Source organism: Pholcus phalangioides, unplaced genomic scaffold, assembly GCF_987345545.1.
Source record: "Pholcus phalangioides strain wild (caught in Gottingen) unplaced genomic scaffold, Ppha-v1.0 ptg000009l_1, whole genome shotgun sequence".
Taxonomy (NCBI): Eukaryota; Metazoa; Arthropoda; class Arachnida; order Araneae; family Pholcidae; genus Pholcus; species Pholcus phalangioides.
Window position 1 is genome coordinate 16917705 of NW_028301602.1, and position 18196 is coordinate 16935900.

At 33.9% G+C, this 18196-nt stretch overlaps 1 protein-coding gene across 1 annotated transcript in view; it reads left to right on the forward strand.

The window, feature by feature from the left end:
• Window positions 1–17743, forward strand: part of LOC149082135 (serine/threonine/tyrosine-interacting protein A-like) — a 40695-nt gene extending 22952 nt beyond the window's left edge. Inside the window, exons 5-11 of the mRNA XM_089235634.1 lie at window positions 916–976; window positions 3114–3150; window positions 4214–4253; window positions 6141–6191; window positions 10309–10381; window positions 15540–15606; window positions 15736–17743. Of these exons, the coding sequence (XP_089091760.1) occupies window positions 916–976; window positions 3114–3150; window positions 4214–4253; window positions 6141–6191; window positions 10309–10381; window positions 15540–15606; window positions 15736–15821 (415 nt within the window). The 3' untranslated portion in view covers window positions 15822–17743. The remainder of the gene's footprint in view (window positions 1–915; window positions 977–3113; window positions 3151–4213; window positions 4254–6140; window positions 6192–10308; window positions 10382–15539; window positions 15607–15735) is intronic.
• Window positions 17744–18196: the final 453 nt, after the last annotated feature.

Sequence of the window (18196 nt, forward strand, 5' to 3'; positions counted from 1 at the left end):
TGGTGTTTTCCTTCATTTTCCGATGATTTTGGGGTCATTCGCGCAGAATGTTTGTTCACAGCATTTCTGATTGAGCACAATATATTTATTTTTACATCATTGAAGTTTTGGCCTCCAATTTCACTTGTTTTTTGCGTAGGAATTTTATTCCCAAGGGTTTAACTTCCATGTGTGTAAAATCCCTATTTTAATTTGACTTCAGTTTTTGGTAGGGAGTTTATTCCCTATGCTTTAACTTTTATGTTTGAAAAATCCCTATTGTATTTATTAGGGAGTGGTTTAAGCATAAAATACGGGTTTGCGCGAAAATCTCCCGAATTTTCATTTTCAAAAGTTGGCAGCTATGATATATACACACAGTACCAATACTGAATGTTTGATCAAAACATAGAGTGCCATTTGAATGCAAGGGGACAGCTAACCACCCTTGGTGCGAGAGAGCTACGTGAAAACATTTATTTGCAACTAATATCTGTTGTGACAATCTTGTATCGGGCCCACTTAGTGATGATTCATGGGGTGGTATTTGTAAAGTTTTACTCTCTCACTTTTAAACTTTTGAGTTCTATTACATATTACGTACAATGAGATTCATGATTATTCATCTTGGCAGTTGATAAAATGCTAAACAAAAAAAATTACCATAGCTTCAGTTAACTTCAGGTGTAATATAATTAATTGTTAATCTCATCAACTTTGGAAGTTTACAATATCACTGTTAGAAAATCATTCAAAAAAGGGAACATCTGTATTTTTCTACATTTAATCTAAATTTTGCTGTTTGAATTATGATTATTTAATGTGTTTTTACATAAGTACTATGATTAGTTTATTTTCACGTGTTTAATATGCGTTTATATACTTTTTAAAACTTTTATTTATTTCTTATTCAAGTCAAATATTTTATTATTACAGATATCTCGTTCTTGAAATAGCTGATTCTGTTACAACAAATATCATACCATTTTTGCCCAAAGTATGTATTTATGGACATGTTTCTTTTGAGAAGTTTAATCTAAGCATTTGAAAAATTTGCACAGTATGATGAGAATTATCTATCTGCCAGTGTGGATGCCCTTACTCATGTATTAGAAACTTTTTTTTACTTACTGCAAATTAAAATAGTCGTAGCTACAAACTGTGTCATCTTCTAGGAATTTTAACTTAATTTGACAAATGTGAAGACCTGTTATGTAATGCCCATAGTTTGAGGGGAAAACATTCCTCTTAAATGCTAATATATAACATTATTTAATTCTGATTCTTTTATTTAAAAAAGTTTTTAGGTCAAAATGAAAAAAAAAAAAATTTAATTAGAAAATTTTGTAACCTTAATTTGAGAGAAATTTTTTTTCGAAATTTATGTGTTTGTTATTACAGATATATTTAAAGGGTTCACACAGTCTTTGAGAATCTGAAAGTCCTAATAAAATTCATTTTCAAGTCTCGTTTCAAATGCTTGTAAGTGCATGAAATAAAAAATTAGATTCTTCCATTGATTTTTGTCTGCCTCTTTTAAACTATGTCTTGCTGAGGCAAAAAACAATTAGAGCAACAATGATGAGTTATGAGACAATGTTCAAAACAGGCCTTATGGTCATGCATGCCTGAGGTATTTCTCTGCCTAAAATCTGGCAGCAAAACACTGTGCTCAAGATATTACTTCAAAATATTTCAAAGGATTAAATTAATGAATGTTAGTAGCAAAAAAGTAGGCTAACCATATTTCCTCTATAAAAATTCAGGAAATTGGGATCTCAAATACATGAAAATCACCAATTGACACCAAATATGCCACAGTTCTTAATCCTGTATTGGGGGAACCATACTATCATATGTCAATTTTTTTCAATTTTGAGATATTACAGTGTTCTTGTAGTTTTCATTCTGTAGTTGATAATTTTTAAATTTTAAAAATTATTTTAGCTAAAATACAATATTATGCGGCATCATGTTTTGGGGTTCCATCACCACATGGATAGCCGGTCCCTACACCATGGTTCATATCTGGGGCACAATGACTGCAGAACGGTGCATGAGTGAATTGCTACAGCCATTTGCAATTCCCTACCCTCAGCAGTTGCAAAATGCAGTTTTCCAGCAAGGCAATTCTCAACACGGCAATCATCAGCAGACAAGCATTGCAAGCCTTTTATATTCGATCTGTGTTGCATTATTTTTTTGCATATAGAAATAAGCTGTTTCAATTTCATTCTTGCGTTCATGAATATGACAAGAACAAGTCTTGTATGAATTTTATATGCATTACGTATACGTATTTGTTTTGGCGCAGCTTGACCTAGATGGTCCTTGCGCCAAAAAATCAAAATCCAAATTCAATTTCATTCTGTCTGCCAATTTTCATCACTTTCTACTCACTTTTTGATGGTGTTGTGTTTTGCTCTGTCATGCAGTGTATATGACTACCACTACTAAACCACACATGCACTTCATTCATCTTTGTCTGCAGAACTTGGTAGACTGCTAACAAATTGGTACATGTTGGAATGTGCATGTCTGCTTTGTAAACATAACATAAAGTTTGTTTCAATGTAATGCTTGTTATGTGTGGTGCTTCCATCTGCCATCAATTTATCTAACTGAGTGAATTAATTATCTAATGATTGCAGAGTTTTTTGTTGTAGGCTTGTTGCTGTCTGTGGCAAGATTTTTTAACAGTGGAGATCGGCTCACATTTGTGCCTCAAAGTTGTATATATGACTACATGCTTTCTCTGATCTTTGTAAATCAAAGGGAAATTTTAATACTGTTTCAAACATGATATGATTTCTGCTTAAATGTCAATTGTATACTAAACTACAATTTTTTTAAGGAACAAATCTTCAAAACTTTTAAAAAAAATTGAATTTAATTTTTTTAAATCATGATTTTTATCTACCGCAGTATATTAATAAATTTTACATGAAAAGGTGCTTGAAGAACCTTTTCTTTTATGCTTTCAAACATTATGAACCATGTAATAGTTTTCAACAATTTTTAGGCAATAAATGTTGATGTAGATTTTTTTTTTTTTTTAATCTCAAGTTTTGTCTTCTATTTTTTCTTTTTTTTTTAATCTCTTAGTCACCCGATTTCTCTTTTTTTTTTTCCAGGCAAAAAGATTCATTGATGAGTGTTTCAGTCAAGGAGGTTAGTTACATTTCAGAGCAATATATTGATTTTTATTTTTAGTGAGTATATTGAGTTGATCAAGTCAAAGATCTACAAGAATTATCTTGACCTTCTAAAGGGCATGGCCTCTATACCTACATGGAAAGTTGCTCATATTTTCTAGATATGCTAATGTAAAATTCAACTTTGTAAAAGTCCAGTAACTAAAATTTTTATTTTATTAATGTATAGCTAATAAATACAGATTATTTGAACAGAAATTGCATTAATTATTATAAAAGAACACGATATAAGGATGTAAACGAACAAAGGAACTGAAAATTTCACGACTAAAAAAAAGTTACGATGGAAATTTTTAGTCCAACATTTTCAGTCAACTTAGGGCACAGTGTAGAACATTTTGTTTTGAGTGTGTGTGGATGTTATAAGCTGTTTGAAAAAAATGAATCAAGCTCTATTTAAAGTAAAAATTAAGTAAAAGATAATCATAAGTATCTGGAGCTAATTGAAGATTTTGGCTGTAGTCGTTGAGCTTTTTGACCAATCTAAATTTTAGAAGTTAGGTTTCCAGGAGTGTTCTTTGAATAAGCTATAATACTCACGTTTTGTGATTGTGAAGTCATAACAATCACACAATTGTGCAGCATCTAGTGCTGTTTTTTGCTTTTAGTGATGTATGGAGAAAAGCACATATGAACCCTCTGAAATATATCTGGTTAAGAGACGGGAGTCCACAAGAAAAAAAAAATTCATAAAAGGATGGGGGAAGCATGGCAGAAAAAAGGTTAAGATATATATAGCACAAATTATTTAAATCAATCTTACATTTTCAGTTGTTTGTTTCAATGCTGACAAGATGTTGTTTAATTGATTATTAAACTGTGGTGCGAGTATCAACAAAAATGTACACATTGTGTGTGAAAAAATAAACTATTGGCACACACTTGAAATTAGTTGGAATTTTTTTATTTTAGAGTTACATTTTTATTTAATTTGCTCAATTATGGCTATATGTCTAACTTACATATTTGAATTACAAAACATATGTGGTAATCATTGAATATTTGTCTTTTTTTTTTAGGTAAAGTGCTGGTCCATGGAAATGGTGGAATATCCAGGAGGTGAGAAAGTTCTTATAAATTTAGGATCAAATTATTATAGCTTATAATGGTGTACAATTAGACTTACTTTGTTTTTTCCTGCATGTAATCCACAGATTAATGTATAGTCCTCTGACCACGAGATGAATTTTCGCTGCGTCATGTTGGATGATTTTATTCAATTTTTTTTTTGGTAAAACGATTGCACATCGAGAAAAGTTCATCAGTGACTGAGCTTTCACGATTGGCATGTCCTTCTAGGATAAAATAGAATCGTTCGACGTGATATGACGTGCCGTAGCCAAATCTCATCTCGTGGTAGGAGGACTATACATACTTGTGCATAAATAGAGTTTTTAAATTCAAAAATTTGTTCCTATATGGAAACACTGTTTTGGGGTCCTCAAGTGTGGAAGTGGGTTGGCTTATAAATTTTTTTACTGCTTATTATATTTATACTGCTACATATTTTTTTTAGAAAGAAAGAGGTTGGAATAGAAATTAATATTTTCAACAAAAAAAAATTAAATTCAAGAAGAAAAATCAATAGCTATTTCGTACAAAAATTTTATCGACAACCCCTTTCATTTCTTAAGATTTTGTTTTTGGTGAATAAAATATGCGTATATGGAAATAAAATATTTTTTCTCAAAGTACTGAAATTTTCATTTGCGAATTGTACTAGTATGTTCAAAAAGTTCCAAGACTCATTTTATTATGGAAGAATAGTTACAGATAGAATTTGTTTCTTTGGTGTTTCCTTCGAAGTAACTTCCCTATACAATTACACACTTTTACCATTGTTCATACAAATATGTAAATGCAGATTGCAAGCACTTTTTTTGTCACATCCTTCAGTGCCTTCGTTGCTGCACTTCTTTGGAACTCAGTAATCATTGCTTCATAAGCAAATTCTTTATCAAAGGAAAAAATCATGTTGGGCAAGATCTGGAAAATAAGCTGGTTTTGAAAGTATCGGAATATGATGTTTTTACAGGTAATCTGACACCAGGATGGGCCTGTAAGTCTTTAAATGTGTGCATGATTCTGTGAGATGGAAGCGACCAGATCTTTGGAAGCCTAAGTAGTGGGTGCTCTATCACGACAATGCGCCAGCACACAGATCTCCTGGTGTCAGATTACGTGTCAAAACATCACATTCCAATACTTCTAAAACCAGCTTATTCCCCACCCCTGATCTCTTGGCTTATGTGACTTTCCTTTTGCCTATCATAAAGAATTTGCTGGATGGATAATGATTCTCAGGTTCTGAAGAAGTGCAGCAACAAAAGCACTGTAGGATGTGACAAAAAAAGGCTTGCAATCCGCATCTATATCGTTGCATGAAATATGGCAAAAATGCATAATCGCATAGGGTAGTTACTTCGAAGGAAATGGCAAATAAGCAGGTTCTATCTGTTTTCATTGGTGCATAATAAAATAATCTGGGATTTTTTTAACATAGCAGTATGTAGTGCAGTAATATATATCGCATACACCAGCAAGAATAACATCACAACTCAAAAAAAAACAAAAAACTGAAATTGCAAAATAACAAGAATACACTTTTTCAATGCAAAAGGCTGTCTGTATTAAAATGAAACTTTTGCTACTTAGCAGGCAGTTTTGTGGCTACAAGAATATCAATATTACTGACAAGTAGAGAAAAAAAACTGTTTTGAATATGAAATGAATTCAAATTTTTGAATTGCAATGTTATTTTTGTTGGTGTACAATATGTAAAATGGTTGAGAAATTGTAGAAATTATACACACATGTCAGCATTCTAATGTAAGGACACCATTCCAGCTTGAAGTAAATATGAAAAGGTCGGACAAAAGCAATCTCACTGCCAATATCAAATGTTTTTTTTATTAATCATAATTATGCATTGCTTTTTCTTTTTAGTGCTGCTTTGGTCATAGCATACATAATGGAGTCTTTGGGTTTATCCTATAAGTATGTATATACACGTATATCCAGTGTATGAACAAAAGAAGTTTTACTTTGTGAATTTTGAATTTTTCTATAACTCTAATTATGCAGTAGCTTATTTTTTTTTATCAGTTAAATACGGTATACAGCAAGCTTGACAGAAAAATTCCAATTTAATTACAATCACTCACCATGATGACTTGGCACCTGGGATTTGTCAAGCCCTACAATAAAGACAATATTGATATAAATATTGATAAAGCTTTGGCCATTTTTAATTATTCTAAAAAATACACTGAGAAGTGCTAAATGTTATGGGATACCTCTTAATCTTACATAGTGTGGGACCTCCTTTTACCCGGTGAAGTGCAGCAATATTAAGGGGTATCCCATGACTTTTGGCACTTCAGTGTATATATCTTTGAAAATGGATAGTCTGAATTGTTTTCGTCTGTCATTTGTTTATGTCATCTGTCTATGCCTCTGAGTGGCATAGCAGAAATCACTAAACCAGTCACGTTTGGATCACCAGTTTAGTTGTCATAGATTATTCCATGGCACAATAATATGCTGCAAGTTAATAAATAATTTTAAAAAAATTTAAATTAACTTGAGAGAGAATGTTGTAAGTGATTGACAGTTACAACAACAACAAGAAGCAGACTCTGGCAATATTATGCATGCTCATAAACATCTCAAACAGACACGAGAGAGCACGAGGCGATTCGAGCTGTAAGGAACACATGCGTGTCACAACAGCAATCTCTGGCATTATTGAATCGCCACACCCATATAAAATACTGTAGCTTTGTAAATTGAGTAGGTCATCTTCTCCGATTTTAAGCAGGTGCTATAGGGAAGTGTGTTCCATTAGGAAATAAACTTTACAAAATATCTGAGCTTATCAATCCTTAAATAAGGGACCGTTATGGAGGTGAGATATCTTGTCAATGCTGCTTATAGAGAGAATATATTTTACAGGAAAATTTTATTTTATTCGTAATTTCAATCTGGATTTCCTTGGTCATATAGCACAGCTATATGGGTTTAATCCACATACTCATATCAGTAACATGATTCCTTGAAAAAAAAGTTCATTTAAAAGTTCAAAGTCCTTAAAATTCTGCGAGAGTCCTAAAAAAAAAAAACGGTTTTCCGAAATAGTTTTTTTCATTTCGTTTTTTTTCACTCCATAAGTGACGTCCTTAAAAAAAGTGCAAAGCACAGTGAAAAAGCTTTAGCAACCAATTGCCCTAGATAATTGGATTTAAAAAAAGCAATTTTTTTTCTCTATTATTCTTAAGCAGAGTTTTCCTAGGAGCAGGTTTTCTGTGCCGCGTGCAAAGTGAATCGCGCAGCGCAACATGCTGTCCACTCACCAATAAGAAAACAAGTTCAACTGTTTTCCTACAGAGCACAACAAACAACTTCCCGCCAGCATTTTACGTAGGGTGTGATTGGCAGACTGCTTCTGGAGGAGTCAAATATGTCGTGCGCCATCCATTTGACCAATCTTCTCTTCATTTTTGTTTTCTTTCACTTCCCTTCAAACCGGAGCATGCAGACGAAAGAGTAGCTGATGCCCGGGGCTGTATGCTAAATAGCCGCTGTGAGCTGATATGCCACAGTAGGAAAACACAAGTGTGTAGCGTGATTAGGTAACACGTTTCTGTCGATGTAAAATGATCCAGTTCAATTCACGTGCCGCCAAAAACCCATGTTGGAATGTTTTTCTAGCTTTTTATTCTCTGTGCAAATAGAACCGGTTGGCCCGACACAATATGGAAATCAGCAGCTGTGTGCCCTCACAGGAGCGCAACCTATATATAGACTGGTTTTTTCTCTGTGTGTTTGTTCTTTTTCCGCATGTGTGTCGAGATTGTTTGTTTTATGGCAACATGTATCCTGTGATCATATGTAGACGTATTTGAAATTTTGTACGTCATTGTAAGTAATTAAACTTTTATACTAAGTTTTTTTGGAGGACTTGAAAATCAGTATCTTGAAGAAGAAAAAAGTTCCACATTTTTGCCAGAATGACTTCAGCCTTTCGGTCCGTGAGTGAGCGAAGCTAACTCTGATTAGTGTTAACAAAATATTGATTTCTTTTCAATTAAGGAGTGGTGTGAAGCACTTGTACAAGGTTCTTTAAAGAAAGAGAACAAAAAATGAGTGGCAAGTGTATTTTTGATAACTTGTGGCTGAAAAATCCCTGCTATCAAAATTTGTTGCTGAGTGTGCCAGACAAAAATGCCAGCAAATGCAAGTTGTGCTTCAAAATCATCAATATCGCTTCAGTGGGGGAAATCGGCACTGAAATCCATCGAGCTTATATTACTGGAGGGAGTATGATGCAGGGCCATAACTAGGATTTTTTGTATTGTCTTGCCACCCCCACCAATTTGGAATTTTATAATTTTATAAGTGTTCTATGTGTTCTCCTAAAAATTTCCACCTGGTGCAGTTGCCCTCCTCTAGTTCCAGCCCTGGTATGACGTCACGGTCTACAGCATTCCTCGGAAGTTCATGCAGACCTGCCAACTCTCCGGATTTAGGCGGGAGAGTCCGGATTTTTCATCCTTCTTCCCACACTCCCGGATTGTTAAAATTTCCCCAGATTTTCGCAGAAATTAGACTTTACGCGAGCTTTCACATTGTCGTGACGTCAATGACTGCCATCGTCCTTAGGGAAAGCACCTATAGATGACAGTCGTGGTCATTTCCATCGAGCAGCCGTATAAAGTCCCGGTGCCCACATTTAAGCAACTTTGTTTAAGTAGCATTTATCGGCAATCATTTATCAGGATTATGACCTTGGTTGCCAAAATTCCTGTATAATTGTTATTGTATTCCATTAACAGCCATGCGGTAAACACCAGTTTTTTCTTCAACAGCTTTGCATTTTGATGTTTTTAAATTGTTTCCTCCGATTGAATATGTCTTCAGAAAGAAAATATAAAGCTTTAAGCTATGTAAAGCTTTTAAGAGTTCATATATCTAAGATTATCAATCACTGCACTGATAGCATCCACGAAAGAAAACACCTATGTTTTATGAACAGTAGATATGATTTCTCTCTATTCTGCATGGGAAGACTGGCAGAATTATATTCTGCTGGGGGGGGGGGGGATGGGACTTTTTTTTAATTGATTAAAACAAAAAAAAAATTGAGTATGAGTGTTGCGGGAGTACTCCCTCTTTGGGAGAATCTCCGGATTCCAAAAGTTGGCACGTCTGATCATGTGATGCATTGAATGTCAGCACGATCGTCGTTATTTTCTTATGGCATCCATAGTCGTTTAAAACAATGAATGAAAGAAATAATTTCAGCATCGATGATATAATTCCAAAATTAATTTAAAAACATATAATTAATAAAAGAGATAATTTCAGCATAGATGAAAGTAGTAATTCCAGAATTAATAAAAGACAATACAAATACAACGCCACAACAGTCAAAATGCCCAAGGAGCTGGCTGAGAAAAAGATGCCCATAAAAATACGGATGTCATATATTTCAAAAATACAGCAACCCAATTAAAAATGCAATTAATAAAAATTATAAACAATATAATAATTAATATATTATATATATAATATCAGCATTTATGAAGGAGAATTCCAGAATTAATGAAAGAGAATTCAAGAATTAATGAAAGAGAGTTCCAGAATTCATGAAAGAGAATTCCAGAATTAATGAAAGATAATTCCAGAATCAGTAAAAGAAATAATTTCATCATTAATAAAAGAAATAATTTCATCATTAATAAAAGAAAGAATTTCAGCATTAGTGAAACAAACAAATCCAGAATTGATGAAAGCAATTATTCCAGAAGTAATGAAAGCAATTATTCCAGAAGTAATGAAAGCAATTATTCCAGAAGTAATGAAAGAAATAATTCCAGAATCTATGAAAGAAAGTTCCAGAATTAATGAAAGGAATTTTTTCCGCATTAACAAAAGAAATTATTCCAGTATTAATGAATGTGTTTGTAAAAAGAATCCTTGAATTTTTTTAAATTTTGCTTTTAAAAGTGAATATTTTTAATGAATATTTTTTCTTTGGAAGAGTAGGAACCATGAGTAAGATTAAAGTAAACTACTCTAGTTTTAACTGGTGTTTTTTCTTCTTTTCCATCAGGGAAGCATGCTGTCTGGTGCAGAAGAAAAGGTTCTGCGTGAAACCAAATGATGGATTCTCACAACAACTGAAAGTAAGTTTTTTTTTTGTTCCACTGTACTATTTCATAATCATTAATGGTAGTTACACAGGATTGAAATTAATGCAGTTAGTATTGTGTTGAATTATAATTAATCACTAGTCACAAAAAGTGCAATGGCACACCATTTGCAAATAATTTTTTTGATTGATTAATTTATTATTATCAGGGGTGGGAACCCTGCGCCAATTGCACCACACTGCACCAAAATGAACATCTTGCGCCATCCTGCTCCAATAGGGTATTTTCGTATTTTTCTGCGCCAAATAGCGAATTTTGCTTCAGTATGCCAGGAATTTCGGAAAGGACATCAAAAAATTTTTGTTCCTGCTTGCTGCGAAATGATTCTTTCCGAAAAGAGCGTGTTTTATTCCACTGTACTTCAACTATCGCCGTATTTAAACTATCGGCCCATCATCGGGCTTTCCATCTCGGAACCCCGGTAATATCCATGATTGTACAACTGAAGATGGTTTGCAATGGTCTTTCAGCTTCAAAGCGCAAATGCGAGTCAGTTTCAGTTTTCAAAAAAAATTTGCCACTGGAAGCAACAGAAATTACTGTAGTAGATCGTCATTGCATCAAATCCCGATGTTTAGTGAAAAAAAAAATCATTTCGGGAGTAAAAAGAGCATGTCCGCTGAATAACGATTGCTAATTTAGAAACTTTGCCGAATAACGAGTGTCAGATCGCCAATCTCACCAAATAATGAGTGCTGAATCACCAACCATTGTGTTGATTCTTCCGAAATTCTCTCCCATTTTGCAACAATTTCTTTTTGAGTATAAAAAAATTGAAAACTTGATATAGAAAATTTATAATATCTATAGAGACTATATAGAAAATTTTTAGCCCATTCGAAGGGCTGCTGTTCCAGACAGCAAATAGTGCCCTCAGTAAGCAAAAATCATCTTAAATAGACTGGTGCACGAAAAATTTTATGACAGCTGCTCTTTCAAACAAGGTGTCAAAAGCCTGAAACACCAAAAACAAAAAACAAGCTGATGAAAAGATGTTTGATAACAAAAGACAGTGCAGTTGTTTTATTTTGAAAAGGGGCGAGGGTTAACGAAAATATTGTTGTTAATTTCGCTGCTCCAATTTATAAATATCTGCTCCGAATCCTATATTTTGCTGCTCCGAATCCTCAATTTGCTGCTCCAAAACTGCTCCGAAATGGAGTTTGTCACTTCCCACCCCTGTATTATGTTTTTCCAACAGGTAAGGAGCTAGATTTTTTTTTTCAGGAGTAAATATTCATCTTCCCCCCCCCCCACCCCAATGTGATTGGTTTATTCAATCATTTTATCATTGATAGTCAGGACATATTGATCCCTTTGTTTGCATATCAGTGGTTGTATGAAATTGGTTTTACGTAGTTTAGCCAAAAATGTTTAATGTGAGCTGGCTTCCCCTTTCATGAGTCACACCAGACCGGAATCACAAAAAATTCACTTATTTACCAATTTATCAATTCCAGTATAGATGATTGGGGGAGCAAATTCTTGGGGCGCTTGCACGCAGCTCAAATGACTTGAGCTTGCGAGTATGTGTGATGACAAGCGATGCACCAGGCTAGTAGGCAATTTGTCAAGTCGTATCTAAATACATGTGCTATTATACATTGTCATTTAGTGGTTTGCGAAAATTTTTATCAATTTGTACAGCTGCCATGAAATGTTTCATTGTGAGTCAAGCAATACACACTAAACAAACGTGAAGCTTCATATGACCTGCCAATGCGAAATAATATGGATTCCTGAAACAATCTTGTGGCATTGTGATCACAGCTCGGAGTAGTCCAACATATATTGGTTGCATTAAGGGTTTTTCCATAGATCACTGAATATGACTAGGCAAACACACATTCACAATAAAAAATTTATTAGGTTTCCCAACAACCAAAGAATTCTGAACGGGAACGTTTTTCGTATTTTCACGATTCAGGGAATTCGAAGGGGCTGAGGCAAGTCCACAAATAATCAGTCCTTTTGACAACAAGCATAGACAAATTGGGGACATAAAGTGGTTGGCAGTGATGATGAGTGATCTGTGGCAATGCAATCTTAGGGTCCAGTCGGCTGCAATGAGTGATCATTGATGACTGATGAGATCATTGAGTCCAGTTAGTGACGATTAGATCGCAGGTCCAATCAGTATCAATGAAGACAAGATCGGAGGGTCCATTTGGTATTGATAAGCTTAGGCTCCCAGCAGTATGACTAGTCCATCTGATATTGATGAAGTAAAGGTATTCAATAATGTGGCAGATTATATAGTGACAGGTCGGCATGATGAGTCTTTGGCAGAAAAAAACACGTTTTAAATGTTTTTTCCTAACTTTGTTCCATTTTTCAAATTTAAATATCTCAGTGAATATTGCACTTAGAAACACTTTTATTGTTATTATTGGTTTTTTGCATCAGGAAAGATAGGGCAACAACTTTGTAATTGGGTTATTGAGCACAGGGTATCTGTATGAAAAGTTAACTTATTAAAAGTTAACAAGTTATTTTTATTTCAATAACCTGTTAACAATCTGAGTACTACACATTGTTTAGATGCTTTTCTAATTGGAATTGTGCCTATTTCTAATTGGATCAACCAGTAAAATGCCATGCACCCTGTATGTATATAAGCAGTTGAAGAAATTTTGGATAGTCAAGAATCATCTTGAATTGAAGGATATCAAATCATTTCATAGTCTTTCCTTCAGCGATTATACTATGCTTTATTCAAATTATATATTTTATAAGAAAAAAACAAACACATATACAGTGCAACCTGTGTGAAATGGTATGTTAATATACTGAAATAATATTACGTTTTAGATAGATTTCTGTTTTATAAATGTGCAAAGAAAAGTGATAATCATTGAACAGATTATAATCTGAATATAATTTTATTCTGATTCTTTTCAAGACAGGTTTCCATCTTGTGCAGTGTCCATCTCAGACAGGTTTCACTGTATATAGTCCAAAATAATTCTGTACAGAATAGAAAATTATTCTGAATATTATATACAAAGTATTTATTCTTTGTATAATATAATCACTAACCATTATGTATAATATAATCACTAACCATTATGTATAATATAATCACTAACCATTATGTATAATATAATCACTAACCATTATGTATAATATAATCACTAACCATTACATGCAATTAACATGTGTATTTCCAGTAGGAATTTTTATATTGAAAATCAGTATTTGAGTTTCTTGATGTGACAGTTTAATTTATTTGATAGTGTAAACCGTAGTTTCCCAACCTTTTCTGTCCCATCTCCCTCTTCTTTACAAATTTTTTCCTCCCATCGCCCCCCAAAGCAATCTAACTCGTAGGATCCTATGTTATACCCGTAGCTTCTACCATCCCCCTGGAATATTCCATTGCCCACGTTGGGAATCACTGGTTTAAACCATCAAAAACCTGACAACTCTGCTTGTGACACTTTCTAAAAATGTATATGTATCAATGGGCGCGGTAGCCCAGTCGATAAGATACTCGCCTAAAGTACCAAAGAATGTTTAGAGGTGTCACAAGTTCGATACCCGGTTCGTCCTTGTCAGAAAACTTTCCTGACACTGGTACAACAAAAAACGGCGACTTGACCGCAGCAAAAGCGACTTTCTACCGCAGGGAGTCCCCCATCGAAAGGTTAGCTCACCAACCTCTCAATAAGTATAAAAAACAAGCCTGCCGTTCGGAATCTGTAATAAATTGTAGGTCCCGGTCTAATTAGCCCTCGTGTGCAGAAAATGACCTTGGTGCGACAAAAATGATCAATGATCTATATGTATCAATTATCTATTCAAACAAACTCAAATTAAACAAATATTATCTAATGATAATTAAACAATAAATTATAATCATATATATAATATACATCATTTGAGCAAAAATACATAAATATATAATTCTTTCAATCTAACACAAACATATGCATTGTGAAAGTTTACCACCGCAACAATTTCCAACTGTTTGTTGCAAATCATTCCAATCAATATTTGTTGATCATTCTGTAGATAATGTTAACAAGTTTCAAGTACATGGCCATGTTAATTGATAGACCAAATACTTTACTTGCCTCCACTCCCAAATGTAATTGTATATGGATTGGAGACCTGAGTTCTGCCAACAAAATAAAGGAAGAGGTGACAGTTAAATCAAGACAAGCAATTTTTATTTCTGTGAAGCGCTGGATTGAAATATACTGTATTTAAAAGTTTATAAGAGAGAGAGAGAGAATCCCATTTTGCCACAAAAATCTGGTCCCAAAAACAGGAGGGATTTCTTATACATGGTATTATAAATATATCTTTTCCAATTTTAAAGCCCAAAAAAATCGGGGGGGGGGGGCTTATACATGTTGAAAATTTTTACTTAAATATGCTTTACTTGTTCCAAAAAGTGAAACAAAACATACTAAGATGTTATTTTAACCTGAGAAGAGAAAGAAATTTATTTTATGGATCAATTTAAGGCAGTGGTTCTCAAAATTTTGTCAGCCACGGGTCCCTAGAATAGTTTAGTATATATTTTCACTTTTAAAAGAACCACTTCAAAGCATAAATAGGCACACAAATCAATATCTCCAGATCGCATCGACACCCCTGACAAAGGTTGCGATGGCCTTAGGAGCACACTTTGAGAAACATTGATTTAAGGAATAAAAGTTGTTACTCAAAGTATCATTCTAAGGTGTTGTTCTAATCTTTGTGCTTTATACCGATTACCACCAGCTTTTCCATGTACAGTTTGTGATTATCATCATGAATACATTGAGTCATGGTGTGATACTACCATACATGTCTTTTTTCACCCACAGTTTCCTTACCCAATTCATTTGGATGATCCATGTCTCCCCAGAATAATTTATATATAGTAGCTATTTTCACTTACGAAAGAACCACTTCAAAGCATGCATAGGCACACAAATGAATATCTCCAGCTTGCCATGATGCACACTTTGAGAAACACTGACTGAATGTGTTCTATCATTCGACCTATTTGGTCAGAAGAGTTTGAACCCACCCCCATATATTTACACTTTACTTTTCATACATAGATTTCTCCTTTAACTGCTTTCTGAACAAATTATTGATATAATTATATACTTTATGAAACTTATTTCTGTTTTAGGAGTATGAGCCTATATATAAAGCCAACAAACAGATGTTGCAACATGGGCAGACTTCGCAGGCAACAGGTAATTCAGCAACAAATGAGTAGAGTAATTCGCTGGACAAAAAAGGCTGCGACACTTTTTTTCTCAATGTTCTGTAGTTTAGTTCTACATTTTAAGAACTTCAGAGGCATTGGTTTTGTTTTTTAACAGGAACATTGAAGAGAAGATTTGATGAAGCTGAAGGTTCAGATGGTGAAAGTAATGTTATGGATTGTGTATACCCGTCAGACACTTGACTTTTACTTCCCATATTATTATTACGTGCAAGCTTCATTTTTGTTCGCTTTTGTTTCTCTCATACTCGTACGTACCCATTTAAAACAGATCTATATGTATAATATGACATAAATAAGTTTTGTCATTTATAATCATTGGGAAAAGTATTTGTAAGTTTTTTTTCCGGTTCTGTTGTAAATTCCCAATTCTTTTTTTTTTACATGCAAGAATTTATTTCACAACATGTTACAAGATTCTTTGTGTGAAACTTTTCCAATCATTAAAAAAAATTGTTGTACCTCAAACGGAATCTGAGAATGTAAAGTGATTGCACAGGTTTTACATTGTGAAACATTCAAATGATTTAAGCTTCATTCTTGGTCACATATTTGACAACTAAGCAAGGATGACCCTTATCACTATTTTGCTGATTATAAAATATTTTCTTCCATATGAATTCTTTCTGATTCTGAACTTCACCCTGGTTCCAAGCAAAAAATTTCTTGGAAAAGAATTCTTAAAAAGTTGGAAAAATTCAAATATACTTACATTGTAGGGCTTGAGGAAATTGATCATGCAGATATATGAATATAGCATGCTACTGGCTGCAGTGGTTAAGAGAAGACACACACGTGTGACATGAAAGGTCGAGTAGAAATACATGGAGAGGTAGAAGCTATGGTTACACCAGACATCCATTAAGTGACCTGATTGCGTAAGCATTGATTCCTGTCAGATATGTTCCTCTTTGCACCACTAATAGACGACTGCAGGGTGCTCGACTAAATACCCACAGACAGAGTGCTCCTTATACCATGTTAACTTCACCAAAGATGTTATTTATTGTGATGCCCCAGAAGTAATTAATTGTTTCTGGGCGGCTGTCTAGAAAGGGTGCCAAATCCGAGGTGAAAGGACAAAAAAAATTATTGTCAAAAATAAGGAAAATTATTGCAGTCCGCTTCGAGGAGCATTTGGAGATGATAAGGGTGTGTTTTTTTCCCCCCAGGAATTTTTGGGAAGGTGGGGTTCCAAATAGGTACAGATTTTGTGACAAAAATATTTGTTTTGCTCAGAGGAGACTGCCTTCAATCATGGATTCAGCACTCGAACAGTCAGATCTGCTTATAACAAAGTCAGAAAAAGCAGCTGGAATATTCGTCACATCCAAACTTTTTTTTTATGTCCGTACTCACTTGATAAGCATACATAATAACAAATTCACAGGAAATAGAGAAAATCTGTTATCTGTGTTTGTAATTAGTGAGTCTGACTGCATAAGGATGATGATGTCATCACATATTCAGATAGCTTGTTGTTAGGGTATAGGGTGGGCAGTACTTTTATAATTGAGGCTCACACCAACTTGACAGACTTTTCTTATTGGTGAATTGTAATACATATTCTAGATCCTTAGGTTTTGCTTCGTGTGTGTGAAGTCATCAATAATTAGCAGGAGCAAATCAGCATTGCAACTGGCTGGACTGGGAAGTCACTCTTACAATCGTTAGATGGTGATAGAAATTTTATTGCGGATTTTATAAAAACCTAATCTTATTTTTTCTCCCTTTGTGTGTGTGGAATGTTGGCATCCCTCACTGTTGTCTTTAATGAGTTCATTGATTCTGAGATAGAGCATAAACTTGCTGCTACAGCAGAAGTTGTATTGTTTTTTCAGGTTATTTTAGAAGGCATACGTGGACCATTTGGTTTAATAATTTTTCTTTTGCTTAGTTTGATGGTTAAAAAACTCAATTTGTGTCAGTGTTTTGAACAGTTATTAACTTCTAATGGATAGAAAAAATTTTGTATTTATTACTTCATGGTCTTGGACTATTCATTATATAGTTAATAACATTAATTATTCAAAATTATAATGCACACTTTGTGCATATGTGAAACAGCTTGTATAATAAAGCAGTTGGATACATAGGCTACCCGATTCAATTATCTTCTGCATTTTTATAGGACATGCAGAATCATACAATGTTTTAAAAGAAAACAATGCTTACAAAGAACAAAATAAATGAAAGTGCTTCATTTGCCAAAAACAATCTTGATGGCATTAAACAGTAAAATGCAAACAAATTCCTTTAAAAAAAGATGGGCAATACATTATTTGCATTCGATCTTGTAATTTTCCACTGTGCTTTTGAAAGTCATCCTGAAGAAGTGTCATTCTTAAAAAACTTACATGTCTTCATAATTTGTTGTTCATCCAAGAAAAACAGTTGACAGACTGGACTTTGGAAGACTTCTTGAAAATAAAAGAATGTAATACATTAGGGAAACATTTTCTGGTTATTATACCGAGGTGAACTCGGAGTCCTCTGGTTTCCGCCGGGACTCAAACCCAGGCCCTCTTGCAAATTGGACAAGCATACTACCATCTACA